The 24,950-nt window shown below is 52.0% G+C and overlaps 1 protein-coding gene across 2 annotated transcripts in view; it reads left to right on the top strand.

Moving 5' to 3' along the window:
- Window positions 1-24,950, top strand: part of LTBP2 (latent transforming growth factor beta binding protein 2) — a 108,202-nt gene that overhangs the window by 70,682 nt on the left and 12,570 nt on the right. For both annotated transcript variants that reach the window (XM_077123047.1, XM_077123046.1), the window contains 11 exons: window positions 515-589; window positions 3,297-3,419; window positions 6,328-6,492; window positions 6,716-6,931; window positions 8,078-8,100; window positions 9,323-9,362; window positions 10,940-11,053; window positions 13,306-13,434; window positions 14,140-14,268; window positions 18,411-18,530; window positions 23,868-23,987. In XM_077123047.1, the coding sequence (XP_076979162.1) occupies window positions 515-589; window positions 3,297-3,419; window positions 6,328-6,492; window positions 6,716-6,931; window positions 8,078-8,100; window positions 9,323-9,362; window positions 10,940-11,053; window positions 13,306-13,434; window positions 14,140-14,268; window positions 18,411-18,530; window positions 23,868-23,987 (1,254 nt within the window). The remainder of the gene's footprint in view (window positions 1-514; window positions 590-3,296; window positions 3,420-6,327; window positions 6,493-6,715; window positions 6,932-8,077; window positions 8,101-9,322; window positions 9,363-10,939; window positions 11,054-13,305; window positions 13,435-14,139; window positions 14,269-18,410; window positions 18,531-23,867; window positions 23,988-24,950) is intronic.

The following is a 24,950-nucleotide window of genomic DNA, read 5'->3' as shown; positions in this document are numbered from 1 at the left end:
TTTGGTCACTATCATTATACACTCTAGGCATTCCTAGATTATACCGTCTCAATCTTCATCGTCTATCTTTCTTTCTGATTTCATTTGTGCCCCCAGCCCTCCTCCCTCTATCATTCTCACATTCAGCTTCATTCAGTGTTTTAGCATAATTGTATTTCTGTACTATTTTTACGGCTTCCTGTGGAATAATAATTATTTCAAAATAAAAAGTGAAAACAAAAGTTCAGTCACATGCTTTATAGTATAACATGAATGTGGTATAATATATACGTAATATTATCACTATATATCACATATGTAACTGGTAATAGTTTTTAGTAAAAGGAAGCAGGTGGGACAAAGTGAGAGCAGAGGGAGGGACTGTAGCGGGAGAGGCCCAGCCGCCTGGGGGGTGGTCTGGAAGGGGCCCGCAGCTGCCGAGTGGGCTGCACATCTAGGCTGCCCCCGATTTCACAGCAAAGGTAACAGAGGAGCCTGTGGGCCCTCCAGTGAGACCCTTACCTTCACTCCTCAGCCTCCCCGGTGATTGAAAATGGCCAGGTGGAGTGTCCCCAGGGGTACAAGAGACTGAACCTGACTCACTGCCAAGGTAAGGCCGGCGGGGTCAGGGCTGGGCTTGCGGAGGGTGGGAATGGAGGCCGGACGATGCAGGGCACCAAGCCCCACTCCCAGGCCCGAGGGGCATCTGTCGCTGCTGAGGCATGTCCTCTGGGCACTTCTGAGCTCCAGTGTGGGGGAGGGCAGGTTTGAGGGGTTGAAGGAAGTCAGGGGACTTGTTGGAGAGTGATAGAGGAGCCACAAAGGGCCGGGGCGCTGAGCCTGGCCCCTCCTCCCCATCTCCACCCACCCCCACCCTGAACGCGGGCTGGGTGGCTCCCAGCGCTGTGTGGTGTCTGAAGGGTGCTACCCTGTTGTCGCCTGCGCATCCACTCAGCGCCTGGGCTGGTCTCCCTGGACTGGGATGACTGTTGACTCCAGCTTCAGAGATCAAGTGAGCCTGAGCTGGTGGGGGATCTCTGTGGGCTTTTCCCAAGAAAGCACCTTCAGCTGCTCAGGCCTCTCTCCTACCTGCCACAAACTCCAGCCAGGGGTGGTAAGGGTACAGAGGGGTGGGGTTAAAAGGGGCAGGGTTGGCGGGTACACTCTGTAAGGTCTCTGCATTGAAGAGACCACACAGAACAAGGCCCAGAGATTCCTTGGGACAGAGGGGTGGGTGGGCCTCAGAGATAGCCAAGGGCTGAGGGGAGAGTAGCAGTGAGGAACCCTTTTTACTTTTGCCACAGAGGTGTCCACATCTGAAACTGTCCCCAGTTTCAGCAAGTTTCCTAGTCCTGGGGTTTAGGATTATTCCCAAGGACTCAAATAAGCTCTCTGCTCCCCCCAACTTCAACTGAGCCCCAAGATACCAAGGGGTCCTCCCCCAGGCAACCCTGCCCCTGAGATCTCCCCCATCCTATGTCTGTGGCCATGGTTCTGGGAAAGGACCCATCTCCCCTCTGTGCCCACATGTACCATCCCTCCTCTCTTTCTCCATCCCCCCACCCTTTCCTCCTACATCGTCAGAGAACTGCTTAGGGTTTTTACCATGAGCCACATTGTGCTGGGTGCTGAGTACATGGTGATAGGTAAGACACGGACCGACACCTAAACAATTACAGTGAGAAAAGTGCTCCCAGGATGCCGTGGATACCACGGTGGGGACTTCCAGACTGGAAAGATCCTGGAAGCCTTCCTGGAAGAGGTGATACCTGAGCCAAGAGTTTAAAAATGAGTACAAATTGGCCAGCTAAAGGGTATCACATGCAGAGGGAGCAGCATAAGCAAAGGAACAGTTGGAGCTTGTAGAGTGGACATGCAACAGCACAGAGTGTGCAGAGCCTGGAGGGAAATGGGGTGGAGGGGAAGCGGGGCCAAATGGCAAAAGCCATGTTAAAGATTGGGAGCTCACTCTAGGAAATGATGGGGAGCCCAGAAGCTTCTCAAGCAGAGGGGAGGCAGGTCAGATTTGTATTTAGAGGAACTGCTCTGGCCACAGCCTGGGGGCCATATAGAGAGGTTCCCCTTCCCAAATCCCAGCCGCATCTTCCCAGGCACCTCCCTCCCAACAGGCCATCTGGCCAACAAGTAGCTCCCCTTGGTGCCCCTGTCGCATCATTTTTCAGCCCCTTTGGTCCTGTGTTCCGTGCCAGTTTCTCCAAAGCTTGTGGTTGAGCAACTGGCTCTGATGACAGAGGCTGCTTTGCATTAACAGCGTATTATCTCATTCAAGAGGTGGCCTGACCCCCTGAGGTCAGAAGGGAGCACAACCTCCTCTCTATGTCCCCCTGGACCTTTCACACTTATCATCTTCACTGCTGCCCTAGTCATCAACAGAGGCCCCATCACCAAGGAGGCCCCGACTTCTTGGAGCCCAGAGTGTGAGGGTTAGGATTTCCCTTGGCAGGAAGAAGTTCCCAGTGTTAACAGTTTGTGGGATCGCAAAGGAAGCTAAGATACCTCCCTTGTTTGAAGTACAAGATGGACATCCACTGGACTTGGGGGTGGGGGCAGTGCAGCCTGCCTGAGGCACGGGTGTCCAGAGGACCTGAGATCGTGGCCTCCTACTCCTTTGCCCCATGCCCACCCTGGCTCTGGTCCCCACCCCTCCCTTCCCTAGCCTCTTCGGTGCCTCCTCCTTGCAAGATCCCTCCTTCCTCCCAAGCTCACTGCAGGTGTGCTCCCCAGAGTCCTGGGCCCTACACAGATGCTTCCGGGACCTCTCAGGGAAAGCTGGATAGGAAGACTTCAGCTGGCCCTCCCCCCAACCTGTCCCCTTTTACCTCCTTCTCTGTTTGCCTCCCAGCATGCCGCCTGCTAGCTGAGTGACTCCGGGCTAGGTACTCGCAGAGCCTCATTTTCTTCACCTATAAAACTATGACATGGAATTGTCTGTGAGAATTAAATGGGGTATCATATGTAAAGCACCCGGCATGAGACTTGCATACAATAGGCACTCAATAAATGTTAGCTTGTAACATTACAATCTGATTCCAGTTATTGGGCCAAGCGATTTGTCAGTTTTCTCTTGTCTTGTCCTCGTGGCATCCCTACCTGGTAAGTACTCTCCTTATCCCCATTTTACAAACGAGGAAACTGAAGCACAGAGACTGGGGTGACTGACACTCAATAAATAGCAGCTATTTTCTTGTTGATGTTGCTCTTTTCCTTGGAGAAAGTATTTCAAGAGCACTGCTCCGGCCCCTCCTCCATCAGGCCTTGGTGGGGCGGGCGCTTGGTCATCTCTTCCAACCCCGCAGATATCAACGAGTGCCTGACCCTGGGCCTGTGCAAGGACTCGGAGTGCGTGAACACCCGGGGCAGCTACCTCTGCACGTGCAGACCCGGCCTCATGCTGGACCCGTCACGGAGCCGCTGCGTGTGTGAGTGCTGCCCGGGTCTGGGGCTGGGGGGGTGCCTTGGGGTCTACGGGCCATGTCCCATCACCCCCTGCCTAGGGCAGATGCTACTCAACCTGCCGAGGGGCCCAACATTCAAAACCTGATCTGCCCCTCCTGCTAGAGACGGTTACACCTTCAGTTTCTACTTGAGTCATTTCTCTTGGGGCTTTGCAGTTTGGGATTCGTATTTTCTATTTCTTCTGTTTGCTTCTCTAATCATTTCCATCCTCTTTGCTGTCTCTTTTATTTTGGGGGTGTCTGGGTTGCCCGTGCTGCAATGTCTGGATGAGCCACTGCTGCCTCTTCCCACTCCTGAGCTTAGCAGTCTGATCTAAGGCTGCAGACCTTTCTTAAGGGGCCGTGGTGAGACACAGGGCCTGCCCGGTGCTTCTGCCTGGCCCCAGGGCCTTTCCATAATCCTGTGGTCTCTCGTGCCTCTGAAACTGTATCTGTGTCCATAAACATGTACGTGTCACGAGTCCGTGTGTGTGCATGCCTGGACCCTCAGCTCTGTGTTTTGCAGCTGGGAGAGGCCCAGGCTGCAGGATGGCACGCCCTCCGCCCCTCCCCCCACGTGGCAGAGCTGACGCCAGGGCCCAGATGGGGCTTTCCTTGGCCGTGGAGGCCAGACCAGAACTGAATGAAACCAGTCCTGACTGGCCTCTGCAAAGCAACAGCCCAGGGCCGGGTCAGATTGGCCAACAGCTTGGCATAGTTCCCAATGGCTGGCCAAGCCCTCAGAATGCAAACTGCCTGGAACTGGGTCTGGGAAGGCCAGAGAGATAAATAAGACTCCGGCACGGCCCATGGGGAGCACTCCCTGGGAAGCGGGGATGAGTCTGGACCCAGTGTCTCCAGCGAGAGGAGACCGTTAAGAGCCCAAGGCGGCGGGGGGGTGGGGGGCCGCTTCCCAGAAGTGGGGGGCCCAGAGAGGGATGAGCACGTCAGGCTGCGCTCAGGAGCCTCTGGGAGGGAGATGCACATCTGAAGGCCCTGAGAGGCATGTCTCCCTTCTCATCACCTCACTTTCCTTTCCTTTATAAGGCAGGAGTGTTTAATGCCTGAGGTAACTTTTGTTTATTAGTCCCAGCAAGAGACCACGTTTCAGCTAATGCAGGGAAGCAGAGATGGCCCCCCCCAGGGTTAGTCCCTCCAGCCTCTGATGACTCATCTCCCTGAGGGTGGGCAGGGGTAGTCACGAAGTTTCTCTTCCCTTCATTGCCGGGCTTTGCTCTCCCTCTCTGCCACCTGGCCAGGGCCAGTAGCACAGTGTCCCGGGGCCCCTAGGCGCTGTTCCACCCTCCTGAGTCCTCTGGTCATCTCCACCCCGGGGCTCAAAGGTCTCCCAAGGGAGCTGGCTGCTGGAGGCAGAGATTGCATCTGAAGATCCAGGACTCATAGACTGAATAATTTACCTGTGCGTATCACATCACCCTGTACAAGATGCTTTCCCGTACGTCACTTTATTTCATTTCTGTGACAATGCTGTGAAGGTTTATTTGTCAGGAATCCTTGGGTGGCAAGTAATAGACAATCCAACCCAAACTGCTTTCAGCAAAAAAAAAAAAAAAGGTGAATTGGTCTACACAACTAAGAAATTCAGGGGTAGATGTGGCCTCAGGCTTGGCCGGATCCAGGCACCCACAGTGTCTTTAGGTTATCTCTTGAGATACTATTTCTTCTGTTTCTGTACCTATTTCTTCTATATTGGTTTCATAGTTCCTCCAAAGGTGGCCACAAGATGCTCCAAGCTTATGTTCTACCAGCTCTGCAATATCAATCAAAAAAGAGCCCCTCTCTTCTAATAGTCCAGGAAGTCCCAAAGATTGAGATTATCATTGGGTCAACTTGGCCATATGCCCATCCCTGACCCAATTGCTCTGACCAGGGGAATGGACTATACTAATGGGTAGTGTGGTCCCATGCCACTTCTGGAGCCAGAAAGTGGGGTCAGCCTCTGCTCCAATCACATGGAAAACTGGGATGTGGTTCCCAGGATATGGGGGCATGGATGTTGGGCAAGCAGGAACACAGTTGTCCACTGCTCATGGAATTCTCATGAACATCCTTATTATACACCAAAAGAAGCTGAAGACCAGGAAGTCATGCGGTTCATGGTGGAGCAGCACCCTGACAGGGGCTTCCCCAGGGTCCTCGGTTCCCTGGCTCTTGTCCCCTTAGAGTCCATCCAACACTTTAAGATTTCAGTCTCTTCCCACCTGGTAAAGGCCTCCTCATCTTCCATTGAGATAATTAGCAAAATAATTTATTTAATATTTATTATCAAAGCACAAGAAAAGGGCTATGGTGGTGGTGTTATTCTTATCTAAATCCAGCATTGCTTAAATTCACTGGGGTCCACAGTATACTGATTCACTGACTCAATTTTTCATTGTCATTGATTGAGCTGTCCAACCATTTATTCAACATGCATTTACTGAGCATCCATATGCACTGGACACTGGAAGTTTCCTGGGTGGCAAAGATGACCAAGGCAGGGTCCCTGTCCTCCCAGTCCCTTCAGGCCTGTGGCTGTCACCTCGTCTCATCTCCCCAGGGAGAGATGGCAGCCTTCTGAGCACACTGCTCCCCACCCAACCCCCAGCACACATAGGCTTTGGATAAATACTTGGAGAACTCAGCACAAGCAGCTCCATCCTCGTTTCCTGCTCTCAGGTTCCTTCCCTTGATGAAAGTGTCTCATCAAACAGTTAACATGATGAGTCACCAAAGGGTCCCACTGCAGCTATCCTTTCTAAAGTCCTATGGGCATTTTCAAGGTCCCACCCTTCCCTGAGTGCACAGGTCACACCTGCCCCTGTCTTTCTTGCCTACGCTGTGCCCCTCCTGCTGGCCCCCTGCCCATCTCCACACGCTGTGTCTTTTGCAGCGGACAAGGCCATCTCCATGCAGCAGGGACTGTGCTATCGGTCGCTGGGGCCCAGTGCCTGCACCCTGCCTTTGGCCCAGCGGATCACCAAGCAGATCTGCTGCTGCAGCCGCGTGGGCAAAGCTTGGGGCACCAAGTGTGAGAAATGCCCCCTGCCTGGCACAGGTAACCCTTTGCCCCCATACCAGCATTGGTCACCAAGCTAGTATCCTATTTCCCCTTCATACTAGAAGACCCTCATTCTTCTTACCCTGCTCAACCCTTCAACCCCACCTGGGTCTCCCTCCTTGCCACAACTGCTGTGTCCCCCAAAGGGAGGGGAAGGAGGGCCCTCATTTCTTTCAGGGACAGTATCTCTCATCTTCTCCTCTGGCTGTTGACCTTGCAGAGTCCTTTGGGGAAATCTGCCCTGCTGGCCATGGCTACACCTACTCAAGCTCAGACATCCGCTTGTCCATGAGGAAAGCCGAGGAAGAGGAACTGGCCAGGCCTTCCCAGGAGCAAGGGCAGATGAGCAATGGAACTGTCCCTGGGTCAGCTGAAAGACAACCATTCCGGGCGGCCACTGGTACCTGGCTGGAGGCTGGTACCGTCCCTGACAAGGGTACCTGGGTTGGGGCAGGGTGCCCCAGGGATTCCCCTTTCACCTATGTTTGCAGCAGACCAAAGAGCCACTGAATATCTATCCTAGGTCCTTGGGGACCCCATATCCAAGGCCTTAGGAAAGGGAGCTTGGAGCAGCAGCACCTAGCCTTGGGAACCCTCTCTTGTGGCCTGGCAGGACAGGAGAGGCTCTGCTCCCTTCCTTCCACTTGGGCTCAAGAGGTACCCATGTCCCAGGGAGTTGCTTATGGAGGTAGGAGAGGTCAGCAGCAGGCCCCACCCCAGCTAGTCAGGCCTCTTCCTCCCCCTGCTGTCAGCCATGCATCTTCTGGGGCTGATGCTTGCTGTAAGACCTGGAGGGCTGGCAAGTGGACCCTAGGAAGTCAGGGTGCTTTAGTCTTCCTCCCCTGGCCTGAGAGTCAGAGTGCTAACTCCAGCTCAACCGCCGTGGGCCCAGGAAGCATGGGGTTGGAAAGAGACTGGGTTTGAGGTGCTCCTGGCAGATGCCCTGGAAAATCATGGAGAAAGCATGCCCAGGTTACCGGTAGCCCTCAGTTCAGGAGGTCAGGAACAAATTACAACCAGATAAACCATGGAATCACTAAAATGTGCTCCAGGTATCAGGAGCAGACAGAGAGGGAAGGCAGGATGGTGCCCTGCCATGAGAACTGAACACTAGAGCAACTCCTCTCCTTCCTAGAACTGGTTCCCCTGGCATGTAGCCCAGGGCAGGGGACTGAGGGGACTATGTGTAACTGAGAGGCTTGGAGGGAGGAGGTGGCAGTTCCAGGAGGTGAGTTCAGCTGGGACCAGTGGGGTAGGCTGGCAGAGGAAGGGGTGAGATCCTTATCTCTAGGAGGCATTAAAGGGGAGCAGGAGGTTTCCTCTCACCAGAGGAGAGGCTGAGCTGAGCCATCTCTTAAGACCCTTCAAGGCTTGGGAACTGAGACTCAATGGTGGCTAGGCCCAGCAGGGGGTTTGGAAGTGTGGGAGGCAGATAAGAAGAATCCGAACTCTCTCTGCTGCTGACCCTGCCAGGGACAGGGTGAGGAGGGTGCAGACTCCAAGCCAGCCTAGACCATGGCAGGAGGGGAGAAGGCAGCAGACTGTTCTTCTTCAGGTCATACTCTCACCTTTCCCTCCCCAGGTGACTCTCAGGCAGCTGACCAGGTGAGTGAGGCCTCCCCCAGGGGAGCTGGGCAAGGAGGGCAGAGACCAGAGACCTGATAGCCACTGAGGGCCCAAGGCTGTATCCTGTGAGAAAGAGGGGGGGGAGAAAGACAGGTTCATGTAGGAATTTATTTGGAGAGATGATGAAGTGGGAGGGTGCTGCAAAGACCCAGCGTTACCCTAAAAGGAGTAATGACAACCTCTCCCATTCGTCAAGCAGCTCCTCTGAGCCAGACATGTGCGAGCATCCTCTCCATTGAGATTGTCTGGGGCCCCTTCAGAAAGGAAGAAGGAACATGGCCTGTTAGTCCTGGCTGGCATGAGCTTTAAGCACAATGGACAAGGTCCCAAGCTGGTTCCAGATTTTTTCTGGATTCAGCACTTTCTGAGCTTGTTTTGCTTAAGCCTCCAGGTCTCCTATGTGAGTGGCTAACAAGGAAGTAGAGGCATTGCTGTGAATAGCTTCGAACTACTTCACTGAGAAAGTGGATCCCACCCCCTTCCCTACTCAGGATTCCCCTGTAAAAAGAAAACCACCCTTCCGAATGCCTACCTGACCGTCCCCAAATACTGCTTGTCCAAGGGACCATTCTCTCCTGGGAGCAACCTGCATGCCTCCCAGCCCACACCCATCCCCGCCCCAGAATTTCCTCCCCTTTTCTCTCAGCTCAAAGCTCTAACTCTGTGTTCTCATAGATCCCAGCAGTGCTCCAGTTCCTCTTTCTTCTTCTGCCCGTCCTTCTCCTCCTGTTTCCCCACTTCAGCTCTCTGCCTCTGTCCCTGGGCTGTGGGAAGGGGCCCCAGATGTGGCCTTGGTCCTGGCTTCACCCCCCTGGCTCTGTGACCTGAGGTAGGCTAAGTAACCTCTAGCACTTCCTTTTTCTTTATCTGAGATGTGGCTAGAGCATCCATACCACTACTTGCTGATTTTCCACCATGTTCAAGACCCTGAGCTCATTTAATCATTACAACCACCCGGGAGGGTTACTGTCATACCACCTAGCTCATAGGATACTTGGGAAGATTAAATAAGACTGTGGATGTAAAGTGCCAAGCAGAACCCCTGGCACATAGTAAGAACTCATCAATAACTGGAATGAATGAAAGAGTGAATGAGTGAGTTGGGCAGGAAGCCCAGAGGCTGGGGTACAAGTGGTGGGAGGACACACACCATGGTGGATGACAGAGGAGCCCAGACTGACCTCCTCCCATTTCTGTGCAGGTCTCGGCCATTGCCCCCCACGTACCCGCCTGGGTCCCAGGTGAGTCCCACTTCCTGGAGATTCCCAGGGAAAAGAGAAGGGAGGAAAGGAAGAGCCCCATATATGATCATGGAGTTACTTACTATTCACCAGCTAATCCGTGGGGCTCGAATCGGTGAGCTCATGCATGACATAACATATGTGAATGCTCATTCTGGGAGCTTTATTCACGTAAGGTGCTGTGAGGTCAGTGAGAGGCACTGTGAGGCTTTGCAAATATTTTCCTAGCCACAGAACTCTGTCTGGATTTCATGTTGCTGCTCAGCACGTGTCTCAGACCAATGAGGAACCAGGATGATGGGAATGTAAAATGGTGCAGCTGCTGTGGAAGACAGTTTGGCAGCCGCTCAGGAAGTTAGGTATAGAATTACCATATGACCTGGCAATCCCACTTCTAGGTATATACCCAAAAGAATTGAAAGCAGGGACTCAACCCAATATTTACACAATAGTAATATTATTTATGATAGTCAAAAGATGAAAACAACCCAAAGAGCCATTGGCAGATGAATGGATAAACAAAATGCAGAATATATGTGAAATAGAATATGATTCAGCTATAAAAAGGAATGTAGTGCTGACACATGCCACTATATGGGTGGCCTTGAAAACATTATGCTAAGCAGAATAAGCCAGACACAAAAGGACAAATACTGTCTGATTCCACTTATAGGAAATATCTAGAATAAGCAAATTCAGAGGGACAAAAAAGTACAGTAGAGGTTACCTGGAGCTGGGGAGGAGAGGAAGGGTAAGTTATTGCTTAATGGGTACAGTTGCTGTTTGTAATGATGGAAAAGTTTTGGTAATAGACAGTGGAAGTGGTAGCACAACATTGGAAATGTATTTAATCCCACTGAATTGAACACTTAAAAAGGGCAAATACGATGATATATATAGATATAACCACAACTTAAAAAAAATAAAATTAAACAACAAAAAAGAGGAGGCAATAGCTAAAGCAGGAGGTAGACTGGGACCCTAGAGCTCTTTTCCCCAGTGGCCCTTTTCTTATCTCCTTGAAACTCTTGGGGCTCTGCAGAACCCAGCGTGACAGTCACTGGTGTTGGGACCAGGACACTAGACTAGCAATCAGAAGGTAGAGCTTCGGCTTCCTCTACCTAGAAAATGGGCCACTGATGCCTGTCCTGCTGCCCCTCAGTACAAATAAGGTATTGATCATGCGGCAGGCTCTTTAAACTGTCAAGTGCTTTGCAAGCAGAAGGAAAAGAATGCTGACGTGGGAGTCAAGAGACCTGGGCTTCAGCCCTGCCTCAAACAAGCTGTCTGGCCTTGGACATGGGACCATTCCTATGAACCTGTCTCCTTGCCAGGGAAACGGAGGGGGAGACTGGTTGTGCTCTAGGCCCCTTAGAGCTCTCAGTGGCTCTGACTCTCTCTGGGGCCAGGGCAGGTTTCAGCAACTAGGAGCCCTAGGCTTCGTCCCTGCTTCTTGGGCATCTGAACAGCAGGGAGGAGGGAAAGGCTGTGGCCGGCATCTCGGGGAGGACCACCTGTTCAATGATGGGAAGAGGTGGGGCTGTGAGGCCCCAACGGCTCCCCTCTCCCCTTCGCAGGAGATACCATGGGAAGACCAACTCCACCACTGCCTGGACAGGTGGTTCCAGAAACCCAGGAGGAAGAGCAAGTGACCCTGGCCACTGAAGTGCTGGTGACCCTGGGCCCCCCAGGTACCTGCAGCCAGCCCTTTGAGTGTTTTTGGCCACCGACCCGGTGAGGCCTGGCTGTCCAGAGTCAACTCCAGGGCAGATGTGTGAGCAGAATTCCTCCTCTGCCTCTCCAACGAGATGAGGTCTCCAGCAAACTCCCACCCAGGCTCAAGATCCCCGGCCTCATTGACAAAGAACATAGAGTACCCCAGCAGGCACGGGAGTCCCATCTGCAGCGCCGCTCAAGCCGAGGAGGGGAAAGAAGGGGTGCTTTGGGGAGGGTCCTACTCAGGAGCCCCCAGGGAAAGTGGGGGTCTTCCAGGAGAATCCAGGCAGCCCTCTGGAAGAGGAGGGCATGTAGAGCTGGGCCTCTAGGAGCCTGGCTCTTCCAGGCTGTTTCCCCCAAGTCGGCTGAGCACCCGGGCAGCAGGCAGCTACCCATGGGAGGGCCAATTTTTGGGAAGAAAAACAGTTCTATTTTTCAAGGTTGTTTAGCTGCCTGAGAGCCTGCGTTCCCCTCCCTCTGGCCAGCTACAATGATAGGGTGGGGGAGGGCAGAGTGGGGGAGAGCCCTGGCAAATGCACCTTGCTCTGGAATGTGCCTCCTCAAAGGCTCATTGTGTGGGGACTTGGTTCAAAAGAAGCAAGGCTGGTGTTGTCGCTGCCGCTTCCTGTGCACGTTTGCGCTCACGTGTGTGCACGTGTGCACGCTCCACGTGCCCTCTCTAGGCTCCAGCTGCTCGTTAACCTCACGGGCTGGGTCCCAGGGTGCCAGCCAGCCCAGAAGGGTGCTTCTGTATCCCCTCCAGCAAAGGGAGAGACCCTGCTGCTGGAAGGTACCATCCAGAGAGCGTGGGATGGGGGTAGGTCTGGGCTTACCGAGCCTGAGCCAGGGTGGCCCCGCTGCCCTCTCCCAGGACCTCTCTCCTCCTGACTTAGAACACTGCTCCAGGGAGCATCCTCTTCCTTCCTCTGCTCAGCAAGCAAGTTGTGCCAGGCTGAGGGCTCTGCTGGGGAATGTTGAGGTTCAGGCAAAGTAAATGGGCCTGGAGGCAGGGGCAGGGGGCAGGTGGAGGGGCTCAGTGCAGCAGCAGCAGCAGCTCTCAGTGAGGTGGGAATCTCCTCTCCCTATCCCACCCACACCACCTGCCGTGGCCATTTGCCTGATCCCACCTCTCCCCAGCCGCCACCCAACCTCACTCCTCTGAGGACGCATTTAGAGCTTGGCTAGGGGGTCCCCACGAGCTCCCAGGCTGATGCAAATTTGGAGCCAGGCCAGAGTACAGGGTTTTCTTGCAAGTGGACCAGTTGCACATTCAATTCAGCTCAGTTTAGCAAATAGTGTTGAGCCCCTCTGTGGCCAACCCTGGCCCCTTCCTGAACTACTCCCTCCCAGGTTATCTAGGGCTATGGGGGCAGAGGGGGAAGTCTTGTTATGTAGGCTTTGAGCTAAGACCTTAGGGTGGACACTGAAACTGAGAGCATCATTTGTATATTCATTTATTCATTCATTCAGCTTCTTCTAAGTGCCAAGTACTTTTTTAGTATTGGGGATACAATTCAAAAAAAGCTAATTGCTCTGCCTTCTATATAGTCTCAGCCCTGAGTGCATTTGTGTTCAGAATGTATCTCAAGTCAGCGTGTTTCCCCACTTTCACTCCATTACTAACACCCAAGGCAATCCTGGTTTTAAATCATTTCACCTGGTTCCTTGAGGCTCCCGGTGTTTCCCAGCCCAGTCCATTACCATCTTGCTACCTGAGTGACCTTTCTGAGCAACTCTGATCACACTCCTCCCTTCCATTACCCCCTATGTTTACAGGCCATTCTCAGTGGGGATTCAAGACCCTTCTCCACTGACCTTATGTGCCCTGCTCACCAGATCTGTCTGCCTAGAGGAGCCTGGGCAGGAGTTGCCAGGAGAGGCAGCCCTGAGCACCGTGGACAGGGTGTGGTCAGGCAGGAGGCCTCAGTAGGGGAGGCCCCCACTAGGAGGCATGAGTTTCTAGAACCCACTGCATCTTGGTCAGGGGGATGAACTGTTGTGAGCTCCACCCTGAGTATGGCTCAGGGCCCTGGGTAGAGGTCCCAGCAGGGTCTTAGATGAGGCCATGCTTTGTGTGGATGTGGGAGGGCCTGGCTAAGGGTGGAGAAAGACTTCTGTTGGTCCTCTGAGGCCCCTCGCCCTGCCCACATACTCTCCCCACTACTTCCCACTGCCTTTGCCCATCCCCTAACCCGCCATGACCTTTGCCTTGCTCTTTCTCCCACAGGCATTGATCGATGTGCCGTGGAGGCCACTAACATCTGTGGCCCTGGCACCTGCGTGAACCTCCCAGATGGATACAAATGCATCTGCAGTCCTGGCTACCGGCTGCACCCAAGCCAGGCCTACTGCATGGGTATTCGCTGCAGCATCCTGGGCTCGCTTAGTGGCTGGGTAGATAGGAGCAAGGGCAGTGGACGGAGTCAAAAGTCCAGACAGTGGGAGATGAAGCAGTGCTGCGTGGTTGATGGAGTTAGGAGGAGTGCAGTCCCCATGGACAAAGCTAACCTTGACCTTTGGGGAAAGACCAGTCACCATGAGCATCATCTGCTGAGTCTCAGGACTCTGGGAAAGAGGGAGTCCACACCCACGCACCTCAACAATTCCCTGGTGGCCCTCAGCTCTGAAATCAGCCTGCCCCTGAGACTGGTCATCCTGCTGCCTGCAGAGCAGACCAAGGCCTGCCCTTGTTGTCAATTGTTGAGGCCAAGGCAAATTGTTGAGTATGGACCCAACCTTCCCCTCACTACCAATATTTTTATGCAAGGGAGATCTGATTAAAATGAGCACTGGATGTGGCCTTGATGGAGAAAGGAGGTGATTGCCAGCCCCTGGGGGAGAGGGGCATGCAGCAGGGAAGAGATCCTGGGAAGCTGCCTGAGTGGGCCTGGTGGGCCAGTGGCAGGGCTCCCAGCCCTGGAAAGTTTTCATCTCCTCCGCCTCCTCTGTTCCCTCACCCTGTCCTTGCCCCACAGCACCATCCCTTGCTCAGTCCCCTAGTGTGCCCAAAGAAAGGTGCTGCTGGGCCCCCTGACCTCCCTCCCCCCTTCCTCTGGCTCAGATGATAACGAGTGTCTCAGGGATCCCTGCGCAGGAAGAGGGCGCTGTGTCAACCGCGTGGGCTCCTACTCCTGCTTCTGCTACCCCGGCTACATGCTGGCCACATCAGGAGCCACGCAGGAGTGCCAAGGTAAGTGGAGCTCACCTTTACCCCAGGACAAACCCTCCTCACTGTGTGGCCCCACAGGGAGGCGACGAGCCTGCCTGCTATATCACTTGGCTTCCCCAGGAAACTTTTGTTTGTTCCTTCCTCCATCGGCTCGGCCATTGTTCATGGGGGCTGCTCCACGCCAGGCGTGGGGTGCCAGGCTGGCATGGGGCATTCTGCTTCCAGTGCTGGGAGGAGGTGGAACCCGGTGGTTCCAGAGCCCAGCCACCGTGCTGCAAGGTGGGGAGTGCGGGAGCCAAGGACAGAAAGGGATCTGAACCATACCTGGGAGGAAGCAAATCCTTTAGGCTGAGACTGGAAGGAAGAGCAACACAAAGCCTCAAGCAAGTGTGGCTGGAGCAGAGTGTGAGGGGGTCAGGGAACTGGTCTGGAGATGTTGGGGGTGGAAGACGGCCCATGAGAATGCAGAGCTGGGAATCCCAGCAGACTGGAGAGCAGGGAGTACCTTTGAGAGGAACACGGGTCCCCAGCAGCTTGGAGATGCCTGCAAGACTTCAAGCTCCCCTGGGAAGGCCTGGTCCACTGCTTGGAGACCCTAGGTAAAGACTGCCACCAAAGCAAAACCTTTTAATATGCAGTATTTATGCTGTTACACAAAACACTCTACATATATTTTTATGAATGAGTTCTCAAAGAATATATAATGTCAGACTTCCCAAGCAGTGCCTTAGAGTCATAACCCAGTTGGAATCCTCCACCCAGAGAATGGCCCCTCCATTCTTGGGGCTCACACCATTGGCTCTGGCCGGAGTAACCCAGAGGACGCACAGAGCCCTCAAGGAAGGGGGCACATAATCCCATTGCCAGAGTCCCTTAGGCTTCCAACCCCCATCCATGTCTGCCCAAGGATCTGCCCTCAGAGACCAAGCCATCCAGATCCTCTCACTTGATTGTAGAGGAAAGGAGAAAGTAGAAGAGACAAACGACCTAACTTAATCAAAAGGTGGGAGAATTGGTTGCATTTATTCACTCATTCATTCCCCACCTGAGCTCTGAGCACCTGCTATGTTCCAAGCTTATTCAAGGCTCTGGAGAGACTGAGAAGGGTAAGATGTGAATGATGAGTCTGTGGGATCCAGAGGAGGAGGGAGCTGGCTCCAGATGGCAGAATTAGGGAAGGTTTCCCCAGGGGTGTTTGAGCTGCTGTGTGATGAGCTTTGCCATCTGCAGGCCCTCACACGACCGTACAATTGTTCAGCATCTCAGCCCCCTACAGTAACATCAATATCCCCATTTTACAGTTTAGGAAACTGAGGCTCAGAGAGGGAAATAAAAAGCCCAAGGATCTCACACCTAGCTGTGGGAGACATGGAAAGAGAAGGAAAGCCATTCCCATTCCACAGCATGCTTGGCTTCCCCCGACACCCTCCATCCCAGGCAGGGCATTGGACACTTCCATGGGGCACAAATAGGAATGGAGGGTGCAGAGGGTGTTCCAGGTAAAGGGAACCATTTCTGCAGAAGGCAAAGTAGTGAATGGGCTTGGCACACTCTGGGAACAAGGATAAATTCAGTGTGACAGGAAGTGGCAGGAGTTGAAGCCAGTTTGTGAAGTGTCTTGAGTGTCAGGCTGAAGTGCTTGGATTCTGTCCCATGGGCAGTGGGCAGCCATGAGAGGTTTGAAAGCAGAAGGGTGGCAAGGAGTCAGCTGGCTTGCAGGGAATTGACTCAGGCTACGGTGCTAAGAACAGGCCGGAGGGGCAAGGGGAGAGGCTTGGGCAAGGGGCTTCTCAGTGCCTTGGCTGCCTCTCGCCTCAGTGGGGGTTGTGGGTCGGCAGCTCTGCTCTCTGCAAGAGGAGCTGGCCTGGAAGGTGCAGTAGCTGCTGCAGAGAAGGTAAGCCCCGAGGAGGGGTTCTGTGCTAGCCCAGGTGTCTGGGGGCCTCTGCCCAGTGGAAGACCAGGGTCTGAGGGCAGCTCTAAGTGCTTCTCCAGGGCTGTGCTTGACGAGGTCTTGTCCAAGATACTACTGACTTTCCCAATTTTTCTTTACAAAGTGTTATCCCATTATTTTAATTATCTCATAAAGGTTTTCATCATCTTAATTGTTGCTAATAAGTGCGAGCATCTCTTCCAACATTAGCTTTTTTAGTTTCTTTATCTGTAAATTCTTGTTCATTTCTTTTGCTCATTTTTCCAATGCTTGCTGCTATTTTCCTTGCTGCTCTTTAGGCATTCCCTTATGTACTCTAGATTCTTTGCTAGGTTTAGATATTGCAACTCTCCCATTCACTCTTTGGCCCATTAATCTTATCCATATGTACTTCTTTCAACAAAAATCCTTAATTATGATGTATTGAAATTTACCTTTTTCTCTTATTCTTTATGCTTTTGAAACTTGACTTAAAAAGTCTTTCCCCACCTTTAACTGAAGTTATACTTCTAACTTCTGTGGTTATGCTTCAATCCACTTGAGGTCACTTTTGTTTGGGTGTGAAGAGCCCAGTTTTATTTTTCTCCAGAGAGTGATTCTGTTTCCCCAGCACCTGCTATTAGGCAATGCCAAGGGCAGTTTGATTTGTGGGTTCTTTATCAAGTTTCCACTGAGACTTGAGGCTCTGTCTCTCAGTTTCCTGCTCTTTCCATTGGGGTTAGGGTTTCTCAAAGCGAGGACCAATGATCTCAGAATTGCCTGGACTGGTTTAAAAATGTAGGTTCCTGTGTCTGCCCAGTACTGCTGGGTCAGAATTTCTGGATGTGGACCTGGGAATGTGCATTTCCATACATTCTGGCAGTAACTCGGCCACTTTCTAAAGTCTTCCAAAGTACTTCTTAGGTGAAAGCACTCTCCATAAACAAATCATTATTTGATTCACTCGCTAAGCACTTACTGGGCACAGTACACACCAGGTTCTGTGCTGGGCACAGGGAATGCTCACACAGTAAGGCAGAGAGGCAGGCAAGTGAATAAACAGTAGCTATAAGGACTGGCTCCTGAGGGGTGGCAGGAGATAGCCAAGCGGGTGGGTGGGGAAGGCCACCCCAACAAGGGAACAGTATGCACAGAAAGCTCAGAAACAGCCCTGTGTTGCTGAGCCTAAGATGTGTGTGGGAGGCAGGAGACAAGCCAGAAGCAGGCAGGGACAGATCATGAAAGATTTCACATAGTAGGCTGAGGAGCTTAGATTTTACAGGGTAGCTTTAACGCTAGAATAACAACCACCACCAACAACATTTCTTCATTGCTTCCCTTGCGCCAGCACTGGATTATCTCATTTAATTTAATGATTCCAAGAAGTGGTTTAACACTGGTTGAAGCAGTGTGTTAATTTGATGGGGGATAAGGGTTGGGGTGGGGGTTGAGCAGAGCAATTGCAAGTTGGTAAATTGAACCAGTCCTTGAAATGGCAGTAGGAACTTGCTGATAACCAAGGTGAAAGAAGATACCTCAAACAGAGGATTTTGCATAAACAAAGGCTTGGAGGCTAGACCAGTGGGAATGTGGGATAGTCTCGGTTATTACCAAGGGGCACATGGGAATAAGAGGCTAGAGTCAGGCTGGGGCCAGGTAGTGGCAAAGGGGCTTGTGAGCCAGGCAGAAAGCAGGATTGGAGGCAATAGGGTACCCTCTTAGAGGTTTGAGCAGGGGGTGGCATGCCAGGGTTGGGCTTTAGAGCCATCATGGGGCACCTATGTGGTTGGAGAGTGAAATAAACCATGCCCTGCAGATCCAAGGCTGCCTAAGGTGCTGTCTCACACTGGTTGCTAACCTGTAAGAAGGTCTTTAAGAAGAGTTCTAGGAGAACACCCCTGGGGATGTACTGGGGCCAGGGGACAAGGCCGGAGACTTTGTTGGCCTCCTCGGGTCACGCCATGTGGCTTGCCACCTCACCGAAGCCCAGCCCTGGTGCAAGGGTGAGGAGACAGCTATGATGGCCCAGATGAGCTCCAAAGAATAGCATTCCCTGGAAGGAAGGAGCTCAGGGGTTTAGCAGGGGTCTAAAGATCTAGGATCTTTTTCAACCCTAGCCTAGGAGCCTCTCCTGTTAATCATGCCATCAGCAAGTATGCCTTCCCCACCTGGACCTCAGCACAAATAGCCTTGGCCTTGGCCTCTGGAAGAGATGCTCCAGAACCCAACTCTGGACTTTTCTCTGTGTTCACAGATATAGACGAGTGTGAGCAGCCAGGGGTGTGCACAGGGGGGCAGTGCACCAACACCGAGGGTTCATACCACTGCGAGTGTGACCAGGGCTACATCATGGTCAGGAAGGGACACTGCCAAGGTAAGAAAGGGGAATAAGGGAGGGAAGCCTGACAACCTCCTGCCCTGCCCCATCTCCCAGTCCCTCCCCCACTTATTCCCACCACTAACCCCCATTCTAGCTTATTCCCAGCTAGGCCCTTTGATGCTGACCCCATCCCTATGGGCAGAGATATGTGTGGGAACTCTTGAGCCTTTCCATCCCCTCAGTGATATGGTGGCCTCCTATGTACCCCCTTGCAGCAGGGGAGTACAGATAACTTCATCTACAGGAAAACCTGAGAATATACCAACTGCCTCTGCTATATCTTCCTCCATGTCCAGGCCTGCCCTGGGATATCTCTGCCCCTTTGTCTTGAAAAATGTCACTTCCCTTGTGTGGCAGAGGGTAAGTGTCTATCTGGGAGTCAGCTAAGACCTTGACCTTGGCCGTCTTGCTAAAGCTTGTTAGACTGTGAGCAACTTGGGCTGGATCATGTCCTTAGACAACCCATGCATGGATGGATCTAAATACTTGTTGAATGAATTAATGAGAACCCAGATCCCTCCCCCACTTTCCTGGCTCAGCAAAAGAGTGGTTGCCATGTTACCAAGCTCAGGTCTCCTCACGGATTAGCTCAAGCCTGTCACTGTCATCCCAGCTCTGAAGCCCTCCTGGCAGCTCTGCCACTATCCCCTACCTGCCACACTGAGGCATCAAATGCTTGAAGGAGACCTAGACTATGTGCTGTTAAGTCTGGCTAAGACAGGAATAAGTGAGGATAAATCAAAGCTTTCTCTGGAAAGAAACTTGCCCTGGGTTCAAGCTTAAACCAGACTCATCCTAGCTCTCAGATTTCCCCCAGCCAGGATTTGCTTGGTTTCAGAGGGTCCTGGAGGTGAGGGATGAACTTGTGTACATTGTGAAGGGAGCATCCCCCACCCCTTACTGTCATTCCCATGGAAGGGAAATTCAGACTCTCAAAGGTCTTTGAAAAGGAGAGAGGTGTGGGTTCCAGACAGCCAACTCTCTGTCTGTACCCCACCCATACCCCACACCCTTGGCATCTCACTCTCTCCTGGAGCCCTCTCAACGTCTCCCTCTTCGTACCTCCCTTTAACACTCCGGCCTAAACATGACTGTTTCCGTTTCCTAGTCTGCTTAAAGCAAATACCATGAAATGATTCGGCTTGAAAAATGGGAATTTATTAGTTTACAGTTTTTAGGCTGAGAAAATGTCCAAATCAAGGCATCATTGAGGCAATAACCAAAGACCATATGCTGGTGATCCTTGACTCTTCTGTCACATGGCAAGGTGCATGGCTGCATCTACTGGCCTCTCCCTCCTCTTCCGGGTTTCACTGCTTTCAGCTTCTTCTGTGGCTTTCTCCTCTCTCTCTGTGTGTTCATTCTGTTTTTAAAGGACTCCAGCAAAAGGATTAGGACCCATCCTAAATAAAGTGGACCACACCCTAACTGAAGTAACCTCATCAATAGGTCCTATTTACATGGTTCACACCCATAGGAATGGATTAGATTTAAGAACATGTTTTTCTGGGGTACATAGAGCTTCAAACCACCACCACCACAACCAAAGCCAGAACACATTCCCCTTGTAAGCCTTAGCAAGATGGAGATGAGACAGTCTGACATTTTTCCAGAGAATGGAGAGTGAAAGGAGGTAGTTTGATGGATCCTAATATATGTCGGGCACTGTGCCAGGTACTGGTTAAATTACCTCATTTAAGCATCACAACAGCCTCAGGAACTTAATGTTAGAATTTACTAAGAAAAGAAAAGGCAAACTAAAGGAAATGAACCAAGAAAATACAAAATACCAGAACACTGAAAACGTCTGACTTCTGAAGTACAAACTAACTAGGCTGTGTTAAGGGCACAGGCTCTGGTGGAGACAGGCCTGGGTTTGACTCTTTAATCTCCACATCTGAAGCTTGGGGAACCATAGTGTTCATCCCAGAGGTGCTTGTGAGGATCAAATTAATAGATACAAAGTGCTTGGCATGGGTCTCTAGCACATAGGGGCCTTCAGTAAATAGTGGGTAATATTGCTATCCCAAGGCCTTGTTCTTTATCATATATACACCCCACACACACCCTAATCCAGTCCTCTGGCTTGTCCCCTTCCCTTCCAGAGGAAAGGTCTAGACACATGCCTCAGCCGAGAGGTCAGGCTGAGTTCTTGGCCCAGGAAAGACACTCTGAGTCTGCTGAAAGAATGATGTAGCCCTTGTGCTTCTCCAGGTTTCCATCGGTAACCACAGACCTGGCCCATGTCCCCAGAAGCCCAGTCAATTTCCTTTCCCTCTACTTTCTCCAACTAAGAAACCACTCTCTGTACTTAAAACTCAAAGTCTTGTTACAGGACTGGCCTATCTGGAGAGAGACCCACCCAACAGTCTCAGTGGCATTTGCTGCCCCCACACTCTACCCATCCAAGGTCACCTGAACTTCTGGTCCCTGTCTGAGCACCCCCCCTCAATGTACTCTCTCAACAAGTGGGTACCCTTATATTTCTTAATGTAAAGATTGAAGACCTGGTTAGAGAAGCTCCAGGATCCTCACAGAGCACAGACAGCAGATCTTGCAAGTTGGTCCCTGTTCCCATAGGTATTCTTGGGTCTCCACAGCAGCCTTATACCAAGAGGGTAGTGGGTGAAGTTTTAGATCCATGTTTTTTGGTCAGCAAACATTTGTTGAGCCCCAGATCAACAATAAATGAGATAGCTAGCCCCTGCCCCCAATAGCAGGAGTATTCTAACCTATCAGAGCATACCATAATTTTAGATAAAATTCAGACGCCAGACTAGGCAGAAAAATCTGCACCTGTCACTGCTCCCAATCCAAGCACTAAGAGGCTGGTGGAGCTGCCTCAGGTTATGGGGTGACAGGCTTCACTAGATTCAGAATCTTTATCTGGCTCCTTTTGATTGGCTTGACTAATGGCTCTGTTATCTCCATTCCCACTCAGGAGAGCTCTTCTCTGGCTCAGGTGGAGGCTGAGAGGTTGCTTTGATCTTCTGCCTTCTCTCCCCCTCTTGCCGACAGAACTTCTCACATTTCATAATCACTGGCTGGAGTTCTGGTTTGGGGAAGAAGCCAGCAGTGATGTGCCTGGATGGACCAATATGCTGGATTAATAAGTAACCCCCAACCTTACTGACTTAGAACAGCAAAGGTTTATCTCCCACCCATGCTACCTGTCCATCAGGGATTAGCTGGGGGCCACGTTTCCTCACTCTAGAACCAAACTAAAGGAGCAGCCACATCTCAAATGTCTCCTTTCCAGTCTCCATGGAAGAAAGAAAGAGCACCCAACACCCTGAGAGTTAACACACAATTAAATGCTTTCGTCCATAAATTACTCACATCATATCCAGTCACAGCCCATTGGCCAGCTAGTCCCATGGCCCCACACAACCACACGGGGCCAGGAAGCACAGGCCATAAAGTCAGAAGCTGGAAATATTTAGTAAACTGCATCAGTGCGAACCACATATCTCCTAAATGCCCAACAAAAGACCCTTCATGCACCACCTCCAGAAATTGTGCTGTGGAGGGACAGACTTTGGATTCTTGACTGTGATGGACCTAATCTCCTTCCTATGTTACCTAATTCCTGGGGAAGAAACTCAAAGACTTCCTTTCTTCACGCCACAGTCTCAAAAGAGGATCCTGTCCTCAATTTCTTTCTCTTTTCCCTAAGGTATTGCATTCCTGAAGCAGAGATTAGCATTGAGAATGCTCATCTTTCCCAATGGCTCTTCCCAGCCTCCTCCAAGTACTCCGTTTAGGCCCACTAGGCTTGGTGCTGGTTGCTCCCTCCTAGGTGGCCAAAGTTGGTGGTTCTAGATCCTTCACTTTTCCTGTCTTAATGCTCCATCTCTGCCTTTACAGAAAATTTAGAGTAGAACAGTTTAGCCTGGTGTCACCACAACCCAGTGTGGGACTCTTGGCTGCCCTCTTTCCAGAGAAGAGCCTTATCTCAATGTCCCCTATATTGCCTTCATCTGTCACGGAGAGTACTAGGTGTCTCCTAGCAGAGCTCTGTGAATGACTACATGCTCTATGGGTTTGTTCCTATTCTGGATCCTCTTTGCACACTGGGAGAGTGGCAAGACCCACTCTTATCAGGAAGAAAATTTGGGATTGAGAGAACCCCAGTTCTGACTTCATCTGCAAATTGAACCTCAGGGGAACTCATTTTCACCTCCACTTTAGGGTCTCTGACCCTTTGCAACAACTACTGGGCTTTGTCCCTTTGCAGAAGACCAGTTTTCTGACCGTATGCCCTGTCTCTTGCATTCCAGAAATGTGCCCTTCTTTTACATCCATAGGTGCTGAGTAGGTCTTCCTCCCAGGCAGCAGGGGGTCTCACTCTGTACAAGCTTACTGACTTCCTCCAGGAGAATAATTACCTGTTTAGGAGGTTTAGATCTTGTGCTGCTTCTGGAGCTCAGCCAATCTATTGGTCATGAATAGTGACCAGAAGTTACTATTGGGGTTGAGCTGGAAGAATGCAAGGCCCTTTTGCAATTCTGGCCTGGAGGACAAGTCCTGTGCCCTCTCTAACTCAGACCCAGTGCCCTGGGTGCCTTGGGATGTTTGCTTATGATGGACTTTCCAGTATGCCAGGTCTTACCAGGAAGAACCCTGCCCTGCAGCTCTTAGAGATAAGATCTCCCTCCTCCTCCTCCTTCTTAGTCTTCCAGGACTGGCTGCTCCTCACCCTCCTCTTTTTCTCTCTGTCCTGTTGGTGTTCAGTTCAGCCTTTCTGGCTGACTTTCCTGGGGTCTCACCAGAGTGGGTTCCATGACCCTGACTGGGTTCTTAGCTAGAAGAAAGGTCTGACAGCTCTCCAGCAGAGAAGACTTGCCAGCCCCCATCCTAAGTTTGTACTTGGCTCAGGGCCAATATTGGCCATATGCAAGATACAGACTCTTCCTCAGTCCTCATTTCCTAGTGCAAAGAAGCTCATATTGCCTTCGCTGGCTGGGCCAGACATGTTCAATCCCAGTAATGGTCACCACTTGTAAAGGAACAGGCGTTCACTAATGGAGATATGGAGGCTCATCCCAAATGCTCCAGCTCTTTGATCCTCCCAGAGCTAATGGTAACTACAACCTATTGCACCCACCCAGGGAGTCTTCCTTTCTAATTTTAAAATTCTTCCATCTCTGTCTTTTGTCCAGGACAGTGGGTGGGAGTTGGAGTTGATGTCCAGCGGCTGGGAACAGGACAACTCTCAATCTTTCCTAGTTTCAATCTGTGGAGAAACTGACATCCCTCTCTCCAACCAAAGGCAGGGTCAAGGATATGTAGTTCCCAGGGGTGACCGAGGGAGGGGCTGTTATTTTGCAGATATCAACGAATGCCGTCATCCTGGCACCTGCCCTGATGGAAGATGCATCAACTCCCCTGGCTCCTACACTTGCCTGCCCTGTGAAGAGGGCTACAGGGGCCAGAGTGGGAGCTGCGTAGGTGAGAGCAGCTTGCCAAGGCTCTGAGGGGGTTGTTTGGCCTTGAGACCCCCAGTGGAGCCCACCCACAGGGAGGGAAAGAGGTGGGCAGGGGGATGCAGCTTGGAGGCTATTGTCCTCTGTGATCCAGCTGGGTTCCCAGCTGACGCTGGGCCTGTGATGGGTGTGTGCTTCAGTTACTGGTGTGCTGCCGTCTGAGTTGGCTGGGGCGGAGGCCTCTTCTGCTCCTTGGCCATACCCATCCAGGAGCTATAAAACCCAAGGTCCCGGGAGCTTCTGTGGCTGGATCCTGCTGGGTGAGATGAGGTGCCAGGCATCTTAGGAAGAGGCTGACTTGGGTGGTGCGAGCCAGCAGCCAGGCTCTTCTGCGGTTCCCGGGAGGAGTCTTCTGTTCTCTTGCATCTGAACAGCAGTGCCTTACTAAACACTGGTTGCTCTTCTCCCTCCAGAGTGGGCTGCATGTCAGCGATAGGAGGGGTGATTTTCCCCCCCGGTGCCCGCAGGAAGAGGGGCCCCGGGTTCAGAATGCCAGGAAGAGCTGTGTTTTGAATGGATGCTTTGAGGCTCTGGAGAGGGCAGACCTTTCCCAGGCCCTCGAGACTGCCTCTCAGCCACCCAGCTGCAGCCTGACTGCTCTCCCCACTGCCCACCCACCTGTTGAAGCTGGCTATTTGGCTGGGAACATAGGAGCACATCAGTGTGGTGGGCAGGTAGGAGGCCAGAGAAGTTCAGACTCTCTGTAGGATGAGCCAAGGGTCTTGGGCACTTCACCCTAGGTGTCCTGGGATAGGCCAAAGCAGCTCCAGGGTTGGGGCCTCCTTTTCTAGGCTATGTGCAGCCCTAGAAAGGGATGAAGTGAGCCCAGGGTGGAAGGGCGGGAGCAAGAATAAGGAATCATGGCTTTATGGTCTTCCCAGTGAAGCCCACAGCTCCTCTCAAGGCCAGCTCCCTGCTCTCACTACTG

The sequence above is a fragment of the Tamandua tetradactyla genome, chromosome 12 (assembly GCF_023851605.1).
Source record: "Tamandua tetradactyla isolate mTamTet1 chromosome 12, mTamTet1.pri, whole genome shotgun sequence".
In the NCBI taxonomy this organism is placed as follows: domain Eukaryota; kingdom Metazoa; phylum Chordata; class Mammalia; order Pilosa; family Myrmecophagidae; genus Tamandua; species Tamandua tetradactyla.
This window is presented reverse-complemented; position numbering and strand designations above follow the sequence as displayed.